Source organism: Mustelus asterias, chromosome 1 (genome assembly GCF_964213995.1).
Source record: "Mustelus asterias chromosome 1, sMusAst1.hap1.1, whole genome shotgun sequence".
Taxonomy (NCBI): domain Eukaryota; kingdom Metazoa; phylum Chordata; class Chondrichthyes; order Carcharhiniformes; family Triakidae; genus Mustelus; species Mustelus asterias.
In genome coordinates, this window is record NC_135801.1 from 2268857 (window position 1) to 2279646 (window position 10790).

Sequence of the window (10790 nt, forward strand, 5' to 3'; positions counted from 1 at the left end):
AAGAGCTGAATGTCAGAGGTGAGGTGAGAGTGACAGCCCTTGATATCAAGGCAACATTTGACCAAGTGTGGCATCAAGGAGCCCCAGCAAAACTGGAGTCAATGGGAATCAAGAAAATTCTCGGCTGGTTGGAGTCATACCTGGCACAAAGGAAGATGGTTGTGATTATTGGAGGTAGTGTCCTGGTCCCAACCATCTTCATCTTGACTTTCCTCCCATCATAAGGTCGTAAGGATGTTCGCTGATGACTGCACAATGTTCAGCACCATTCACAACTCCCCAGGTACTGAAGCAATTCTTGTGCAAATGCAGCACGACATGGACAATATCTATACTTGGGCTGACAAGTGACAAGTAAATTCATGCCACACGAATGCCAGGCAATCATCATCTCCAACAAGAGGATCAAACTATCACTCCTTGTCATTCAATGGCATTACCATCGCTGAATCCCCCACTATCAACTTCCTGGGGTTACAATTGACCAGAAACTGAACTGGACCAGTATATAAGTACTATAAAAGAAGGGACGGGGATTTAAAACAGGAATTTAGGGAGCTAGGGTGGAAGCTGAGAGCCAGGACAAACCATGTTGTCATCTCTGGTTTGTTGCCAGTGCCACGTGCTAGTGCGTTGAGGAACAGGGAGAGAGTGCAGATAAACATGTGGCTGCAGGGATGGTGTAGGAGGGAGGGTTTCAGTTACATGGATAATTGGAGCACATTCTGGGGAAGGTGGGACCTGTACAAACAGGACGGTTTGCACCTGAACCAGAGGGGCACCAATATCCTGAGAGGGAAATTTGCTACGGCTCTTCGGTGGGGTTTAAACTAATTTGTCAGGGGGATGGGAAAAGGAGCTGTAGTCCAGAAGCCAGTGTTGAGTGTAGTGAGGTACTGACGAGGGTATCAAGGTCGCAGGAGTGTACCGGCGGACAGGAAGGTGGGTTGAAGTGTGTCTACTTCAATGCAAGGAGCATCCGGAATAAGGTAGGTGAACTTGGAGCTGGATTGGTACTTGGGACTACGATATTGTGGCCGTCACGGAGACATGGTTAGAACAGGGACAGGAATGGTTGTTGGAAGTCCCAGGGTATAGATGTTTCAGTAGGAGTAGGGAAGGTGGTAAAAGAGGTGGAGGAGTAGCATTGTTAATGAAGGATAGTTTAACGGCTGCAGAAAGGCAGTTCGAGGGGGATCTGCCTACTGAGGTAATATGGGCTGAAGTTAGAAATAGGAAAGGAACAGTCACGTTGTTAGGAGTTTTCTATAGGTCCCCAAATAGTAATAGAGATGTGGAGGAAGAAATTGCAAAGCAGATTATGGATAGGTGTGGAGGTCGCAGGGTAGTTGTCATGGGTGACTTTAACTTTCCAAATATTGATTGGAACCTTTATAGGTCGAATAGTCCGGATGGGGCAGTTTTTGTACAGTGTGTGCAGGAGGATTTCCTGACACAATATGTGGATAGGCCGACAAGAGGTGGGGCCACATTGGGCTTGGTACTGGGTAAAGAACCAGGTCAAGTGTTAGATTTGTTTGTGGGAGAGCACTTTGGAGATAGTGACCACAATTAGGTGTCTTTTGTTATTGCAATGGAGAGGGATAGGGCCATATGGCAGGGCAAGGTTTATAATTGGGGGAGGGGTAATTATGACGCGATTAGGCAGGAATTAGGGAGCATAAAATGGGAACAGAAACTGTCAGGGAAAGGCACAAATGAAAAGTGGAGCTTGTTGAAGGAACAAATACTGCGTGTCCTTGAGAGGTATGTCCCTGTCAGGCAGGGAGGAAATGGCCGAGTGAGGGAACCATGGTTTACAAAAGAGGTTGAATGTCTTGTCAAGAGGAAAAAGGAAGCGTATGTAAGGATGAGAAAACAAGGTTCAGTTGGGTCGCTTGAGGGGTACAAGGTAGCAAGGAATGAGCTAGAAAAAGGGCTTAGGAGAGCTATGAGGGGGCATGAGAAGTCCTTGGTGGGTAGGATCAAGGAAAACCACAAGGCTTTTTACTCTTATGTGAGAAATAAAAGAATGACCAGGGTGAGGTTAGGCCGGTCAAGAGCACTAGTGGGAACTTGTGCATGGAGTCAGAAGAGATAGGAAAGGCGATGAATGAATACTTTTCTTCAGTGTTCACCAAGGAGAGGGGCCATGTTTTTGAGGATGAGTGTGAGATACAGGCTGATAGGCTGGAGGAGGTAGATGTTCTGAGGAAAGATGTATTAGCAATTTTGAAAAACCTGAGGGTCGATAAGTCCCCTGGGCCAGCTGGGATATATCCTAGGATTCTTTGGGAGGCAAGGGATGAGATTGCAGAGTCTTTGGCTTTGATATTTGGGTCCTCACTGTCCACGGGGATAGTGCCAGAGGACTGGAGAGTGACGAATGTTGTTCCTCTGTTCAAGAAAAGAAATAGGAATGACCCTGGCAATTATAGGCCGGTTAGTCTTACTTCGGTGGTCAGTAAGTTAATGGAAAAGGTCCTGAGGGATAGGATTTATGACCATTTAGAAAGATGTGGAGATGCCGGCGTTGGACTGGGGTAAACACAGTAAGAAGTTTAACAACACCAGGTTAAAGTCCAACAGGTTTATTTGGTAGCAAAAGCCACACAAGCTTTCGAGGCTCTGAGCCCCTTCTTCAGGTGAGTGGGAATTCTGTTCACAAACAGAACTTATAAGACACAGACTCAATTTACATGAATAATGGTTGGAATGCGAATACTTACAACTAATCCAGTCTTTAAGAAACAAAACAATGGGAGTGGAGAGAGCATCAAGACAGGCTAAAAAGATGTGTATTGTCTCCAGACAAGACAGCCAGTGAAACTCTGCAGGTCCACGCAACTGTGGGAGTTACAAATAGTGTGACATAAATTCTGATTCTAGGATCGCATGATAAAGACTCAGGAGGAAAAAAGCAGAAATATTTATGTGAAATAGTGTGACATAAACCCAATATCCCGGTTGAGGCCGTCCTTGTGTGTGCGGAACCTGGCTATCAGTTTCTGCTCCGCGACTCTGCGCTGTCGTGTGTCGCGAAGGCCGCCTTGGAGAACGCTTACCCGAATATCAGAGGCCGAATGCCCGTGACCGCTGAAGTGCTCCCCAACAGGAAGAGAACAGTCTTGCCTGGTGATTGTCGAGCGGTGTTCATTCATCCGTTGTCGCAGCGTCTGCATAGTTTCCCCAATGTACCATGCCTCGGGACATGGTACATTGGGGAAACTATGCAGACGCTGCGACAACGGATGAATGAACACCGCTCGACAATCACCAGGCAAGACTGTTCTCTTCCTGTTGGGGAGCACTTCAGCGGTCACGGGCATTCGGCCTCTGATATTCGGGTAAGCGTTCTCCAAGGCGGCCTTCGCGACACACGACAGCGCAGAGTCGCGGAGCAGAAACTGATAGCCAGGTTCCGCACACACAAGGACGGCCTCAACCGGGATATTGGGTTTATGTCACACTATTTCACATAAATATTTCTGCTTTTTTCCTCCTGAGTCTTTATCATGCGATCCTAGAATCAGAATTTATGTCACACTATTTGTAACTCCCACAGTTGCGTGGACCTGCAGAGTTTCACTGGCTGTCTTGTCTGGAGACAATACACATCTTTTTAGCCTGTCTTGATGCTCTCTCCACTCCCATTGTTTTGTTTCTTAAAGACTGGATTAGTTGTAAGTATTCGCATTCCAACCATTATTCATGTAAATTGAGTCTGTGTCTTATAAGTTCTGTTTGTGAACAGAATTCCCACTCACCTGAAGAAGGGGCTCAGAGCCTCGAAAGCTTGTGTGGCTTTTGCTACCAAATAAACCTGTTGGACTTTAACCTGGTGTTGTTAAACTTCTTACTGCATTTAGAAAGATGCAGCTTAATCCGGGATAGTCAACACGGATTCGTGAAGGAGAAGGCTTGCCTCACAAATCTGATTGAATTCTTTGAGGAGGTAACTAAGTGTGTAGATGAAGGTAAAGCAGTTGATATCACATACATGGATTTTAGTAAGGCGTTTGATAAGGTTCCCCATGGTCGGCTCATGAAGAAAGTAAGGAGGTGTGGGAGAGAGGGAAATTTGGCCGATTGGATAAGTAACTGGCTATCTGATCGAAGACAGAGGGTGGTGGTGGATGGAAAATTTTCAGACTGGAGACCAGTTATCAGCGGTGTATCATAGGGATTAGTGCTGGGTCCTCTGCTATTTGTGATTTTTATCAATGACTTGGAGGAGGGGGCTGAAGGGTAGGTCAGTAAATTTGCTGATGACACCAAGATTGGTGGAGTAGTGGATGAGGTGGAGGGCTGTTGTAGGCTGCAAAGAGACATTGATAGGATGCAGAGTTGGGCCGAAAAATGGCAGATGGAGTTTAACCCTGATAAGTGCAAAGTGATTCATTTTGGTAGGACAAACTTGAATGCGGATTACAGGGTCAACGGCAGGGTTCTGAGGAATGTGGAGGAACGGAGAGATCCTGGGGTTCATATCCACAGATCTCTGAAGGTTGCCACTCAAGTGGATAGAGCCGTGAAGAAGGCCTATAGTGTGTTAGTGTTTATTAACAGGGGGTTTGAGTTTAAGAGCCGTGGGGTTATACTGCAACTGTATAGGACCTTGGTGAGACCACATTTGGAATATTGTGTGCAGTTCTGGTCACCTCACTATAAGAAGGATGTGGAAGCATTGGAAAGAGTGCAAAGGAGATTTACCAGGATGCTGCCTGGTTTGGAGGGTAGGTCATATGAGGAAAGGTTGAGGGAGCGAGGGCTTTTCTCTTTAGAGCAGAGAAGGTTGAGAGGCGACTTAATAGAGGTTTATAAGATGATGAGGGTAATAGATAGAGTGGACGTTCAGAGACTATTTCCTCGGGTGGATGTAGCTGTTACTAGGGGGCATAACTATAAGGTTCATAGCGGGAGATATAGGAGGGATGTCCGAGGTAGGTTCTTTACGCAGAGAGTGGTTGGGGTGTGGAATGGACTGCCTGCTGTGATAGTGGAGTCGGACACTTTAGGAACTTTCAAGTGGTTATTGGATAGGGACATGGAGCACACCAGAATGATAGGGAGTGGGATAGCTTGATCTTGGTTTCGGACAAAGCTCAGCACAACATCGAGGGCCGAAGGGCCTGTACTGTGCTGTATGTTCTACTGCGGCTACAAGAGCAGGTCAGAGGCAAGGAATCTTGTGGTGTGTAACTCACCTCCTGACCCTCCCCAAAGCCTGTCCACCATCTACAGGCACAAGTCAGGAGTGTGATGGAATACTCTCCACTTGCATGGATGGGTGTATCTCCAGCTACACTTAAGATACTCAACGCCATCCAGGACAGAGCAACCCACTTGATTGCTACGCCATCTACAAACATTCAATCCCTCCACTACCGCCAAACATTGGCAGCCATGTACCATCTGCAAGATGCACTGCAGGAACTCACCAAGGCTCCTTCAACAGCACCTTCGAAACCCACAACCATCTAGAAGGACAAGAGCAGCAAATACCTGGGAACACCACCACCTGGAGGTTCCCCTCCAAGTCATTCACCATCCTGACTTGGAAATATATCGCCATTCCTTCACTGTTGCCGGGTCAAAATCCTGGAATTCCCTCCCTAACAGTGCTGTGGGTGTACTTACATCACATGGATTGCAGTGGTTTCAAGAAGGCAGCTCACCACCACCTTCTCAAGGGCGATTCGAGTTGGGCATTAAATGTTGGCCTACCAGGCGATGCCCGCATCCTGTAATTTTTTTTAAAATTTGCAATGCTGTTTTCTAAAATTATTCTTCTGTGAATTATTATGGAAATGATATTTCCATTAGAATTTAACTTTTCACCTTACACATCCCCTACTTATAACACTAAGTCAGGGTGTCGTGGCTCCACTGATGCCAGTTTCTCAATAAAATATTCCTGTGTGTTTATACTTTGATATAAACACAATATTCAGCAGGAACAGATACAACAGTTAAACCTGGTGATACTCCTGACCCTGTTTCCACCCAATTCACTTTTAAAGGGTCCATTGGTTAATGGGCCAGAGGATGAACTTTGTACAAACGCATCACATCGGATTTCAAGGTTTGTCCATTAACCTGTCCCCTCAAGAATCATCCCCAACAACCCTCCTCCACAAGCCACCGTCCCCATTACCCTTTCTCCCACCTCCATACCCTGTTCTTGCCCAATCAGGTCTCAACCAATCAGGTTGAGCTGAACAAACTCTGCACAGAGATTGGGAACTTCCTGCTCAGAATGGCTTGAAGCTGAATTTTAAAGCATTGCAGGATTTTCCTCCCATGGTATGTTTTCCAACAGCGGATGTTTGTTGCAATTGGCAGCCGATGGGACCTTCTGGTCCCACTGATGTCTCTGACATTTTGCAGGGCTTTTCTGGCACAAGAGGATGGGGGTGGGTGGGGGGGGGATGGGGGTGGGTGGGGGGGGATGGGGGTGGGTGGGGGGGGGATGGGGGTGGGTGGGGGGGGATGGGGGTGGGGGGGGATGGGGGTGGGGGGGGATGGGGGTGGGGGGGGATGGGGGGGGATGGGGGTGGGGGGGGATGGGGGTGTGGGGGGGGGATGGGGGTGTGGGGGGGGGATGGGGGTGTGGGGGGGGGATGGGGGTGTGGGGGGGAATGGGGGTGTGGGGGGGGAATGGGGGTGTGGGGGGGGAATGGGGGTGTGGGGGGGGATGGGGGTGTGGGGGGGGGATGGGGGTGTGGGGGGGGATGGGGGTGTGGGGGGGGGATGGGGGTGGGGATGGGGGTGTGGGAGGGGGATGGGGGTGTGGGGGGGGGATGGGGTGTGGGGGGGGGATGGGGGTGTGGGGGGGGGATGGGGGTGTGGGGGGGGGATGGGGGTGTGGGGGGGGATGGGGGTGTGGGGGGATGGGGGGGATGGGGGTGGGGGGGATGGGGGGGGATGGGGGTGGGGGGTGTGGGGATGGGGGTGGTGGGGATGGGGATGGGGGTGGGGGGGATGGGGATGGGGGTGGGGGGGATGGGGATGGGGGTGGGGGGGATGGGGGTGGGGGGGATGGGGGTGGGGGGGATGGGGATGGGGGTGGGGGGGATGGGGATGGGGATGGGGGTGGGGGGATGGGGATGGGAGTGGGGGGGGATGGGGATGGGGGTGGGGGGGGATGGGGATGGGGGTGGGGGGGATGGGGATGGGGGGTGGGGGGGGGGTGGGGGGGGGTGGGGGGGGGGGTGGGGTGGGGGGGGGGGTCTGTGGGGGGGGGGGGGGGGGGGGGGGAGAAGGTCACCTTTGGCAGGCCTGAAAGATCCTGTGGTGGAAACGGCTGGAAAATCCTGGCCAAAGTGTTTCACAGCAATTGCATCAGGATATTTCATTGGTCATTCCAGAGTACAAAGCTTGCATCTATAAACTTACTATTGTGCTCAATTCTGTTATCAGGTCCAAGGGTTTGGAAAGCACCAAATCCACTGGGAGGCAATGAGTTTCGGAGAGATTGAGTGAGGAGCTGATCCAGTTGATCCTTAGAATTGATCTGGAATGCCTAGAGAAACAAACAAATACACAGCTCAAACAATGACTAAGGGTAAGGATTTCACAAATCCATTTAAGAACATAAGAACATAAGAAATAGGAGCAGGAGTAGGCCATCTAGCCCCTCGAGCCTGCCCCGCCATTCAATAAGATCATGGCTGATCTGACGTGGATCAGTACCACTTACCCGCCTGATCCCCATAACCCTTAATTCCCTTACCGCTCAGGAATCCATCCATCCGCGCTTTAAACATATTCAGCGAGGTAGCCTCCACCACCTCAGTGGGCAGAGAATTCCAGAGATTCACCACCCTCTGGGAGAAGAAGTTCCTCCTCAACTCTGTCTTAAACCGACCCCCCTTTATTTTGAGGCTGTGTCCTCTAGTTTTAACTTCCTTACTAAGTGGAAAGAATCTCTCCGCCTCCACCCTATCCAGCCCCCGCATTATCTTATAAGTCTCCATAAGATCCCCCCTCATCCTTCTAAACTCCAACGAGTACAAACCCAATCTCCTCAGCCTCTCCTCATAATCCAAACCCCTCATCTCCGGTATCAACCTGGTGAACCTTCTCTGCACTCCCTCCAATGCCAATATATCCTTCCTCATATAAGGGGACCAATACTGCACACAGTATTCCAGCTGCGGCCTCACCAATGCCCTGTACAGGTGCATCAAGACATCCCTGCTTTTATATTCTATCCCCCTCGCAATATAGGCCAACATCCCATTTGCCTTCTTGATCACCTGTTGTACCTGCAGACTGGGCTTTTGCGTCTCATGCACAAGGACCCCCAGGTCCCTTTGCACGGTAGCATGTTTTAATTTGTTTCCATTGATTTAATTTGTTTCCATTGAGATAGTAATCCCATTTGTTATTATTTCCTCCAAAGTGTATAACCTCGCATTTATCAACGTTATACTCCATTTGCCATATCCTCGCCCACTCACTCAGCCTGTCCAAATCTCTCTGCAGATCTTCTCCGTCCTCCACACGATTCACTTTTCCACTTATCTTTGTGTCGTCTGCAAACTTCGTTACCCTACACTCCGTCCCCTCCTCCAGATCATCTATATAAATGGTAAACAGTTGCGGCCCGAGTACCGATCCCTGCGGCACGCCACTAGTTACCTTCCTCCAACCGGAAAAACACCCATTTATTCCGACTCTTTGCTTCCTGTCGGATAGCCAGTCCCCAATCCACTTTAACACACTACCCCCAACTCCGTGTGCCCTAATCTTCTTCAGCAGCCTTTTATGGGGCACCTTATCAAACGCCTTTTGGAAATCCAAAAACACCGCATCCACCGGTTCTCCTCCATCAACCGCCCTCGTCACATCTTCATAAAAATCCAACATGTTCGTCAAGCACGACTTTCCCCTCATGAATCCATGCTGCGTCTGATTGATCGAACCATTTCTATCCAGATGCCCTGCTATCTCCTCTTTAATAATGGATTCCAGCATTTTCCCTACTACAGACGTTAAGCTGACCGGCCTATAGTTACCCGCCTTTTGTCTCCTTCCTTTTTTAATCAGTGGCGTAACATTAGCCGTTTTCCAATCAACCGGCACTACCCCAGAATGCAACGAGTTTTGATAAATAATCACTAACGCATCCACTATTACCTCTGACATTTCTTTCAATACCCTGGGATGCATTCCATCCGGACCCGGGGACTTGTCCACCTTCAGTCCCATTAGTCTACCCAGCACTGCCTCTCTGGTAACATTAATCGTATTAAGTATTTCTCCTGCTGCCAACCCTCTATCGTTAATATTTGGCAAACTATTTGTGTCCTCCACCGTGAAGACCGACACAAAAAACTTATTTAAAGACTCAGCCATATCCTCATTTCCCACTATTAACTCCCCCCTCTCGTCCTCCAAGGGTCCAACATTCACTCTAGCCACTCTATTCCTTTTTATATATTTATAAAAACTTTTACTATCATTTTTTATATTAATTGCTAGCCTAGCTTCATAGTCTATCCTTCCTTTCTTTATCGCTTTCTTAGTCTCTCTTTGTTGTTTCTTAAATTTTTCCCAATCACTTGTTTCTCCACTATTTTTGGCCACTCTGTACGCAGCTGTTTTTATTTTAATACTCTCCTTTATTTCCTTCGTTATCCACGGCTGGTTCTCCCTTTTCTTACAATCCTTGTTTTTTGCTGGAATATATTTTTGCTGAGAACTGAAAAGGATCTCCTTAAAAATCCTCCACTGTTCCTCAGCTATCCTACCTGCCAGCCTGCTCTCCCAGTCTACCTTAGCCAATTCATCCCTCATCCTATCATATTTCCCTCTGTTCAAACAGAGGACACTGGTTTGAGACCAAACTTTCTCCTCTTCCATCTGAATCAGAAATTCGACCATATTGTGGTCACTAGACCCAAGAGGGTCCTTCACAATAAGATCCTTAATTCTACCTACCTCGTTACACAATACCAGATCCAAAATAGCTCGTTCCCTCGTTCCCAGAGTTTCCAAGGAACTCTGCAGGATCCAGTCGGGAATCTGCCCAATTTCCCAACAATCCAATTCAGCTGCAAAATCAATCCATTATGGAGATTATTCCCACCGTTATTTCCATAAATAATAGAATTTGGGAGCAGGAGAAGGTCATTAGTCCCCTGAATTGGTTCCACCATTCATTTTGATCTTGACTGTTTTGCATCTTAGTTTCATCTTAACACCCTTCCATCCATAATTAGCTATCGTCCACCAGGGGCCATCTATCCATTTCAAATCTTCAAAAGCTCTAATTCATCCCAGCCTCAATGAATTTGTGGGGAGAGAGAATTCTACATTTCTGGTCCCCTTTATGTGAAGAAGTGCTCCTGACATCACACTTGAACAGATTGACTCTGATTTTGCTTGTTCCGGACTCCCCCCAAACCAGAGGAACTAATTTCTCACCATCTATCCTGTCAAATCCTCTAATCATTTTAAACACCATCAATTAGATCATTGCAACCTCCTATACTTGAGGGAATACAATCTCAGTCTGTGCAATGGGTAAGATTCCATGCTCAGCATCAATAATGTGGAGCAGCTACCTCTCAGAATGCAGACCAGACCTATCACAGTCTGAAAGACAGCAGCTTTCCATTGATTAATTTTACTGGGCAGTAAATATGAGCTGGTGCCCATAATTTCCCAGCAGTCATGCCCACAAGTATCATCCCCTGCTGAGAGGACCTAATGATTCAATCTGCCCTTATTGGCTGTGGCTCAGTGGATAGCCCTCTCACCTCTGAATCTGAATGTCGTTA

At 48.3% G+C, this 10790-nt stretch overlaps 1 protein-coding gene across 4 annotated transcripts in view; it reads right to left on the reverse strand.

Annotated features, from left to right (window-relative positions):
* LOC144487037 (B-cell scaffold protein with ankyrin repeats-like) overlaps positions 1-10790 on the reverse strand; it is a 244024-nt gene that overhangs the window by 161046 nt on the left and 72188 nt on the right. For all 4 annotated transcript variants that reach the window (XM_078205325.1, XM_078205242.1, XM_078205185.1 and 1 more), the window contains exon 7: positions 7399-7525. In XM_078205325.1, coding sequence (XP_078061451.1) covers positions 7399-7525 — 127 coding nt within the window. The remainder of the gene's footprint in view (positions 1-7398; positions 7526-10790) is intronic.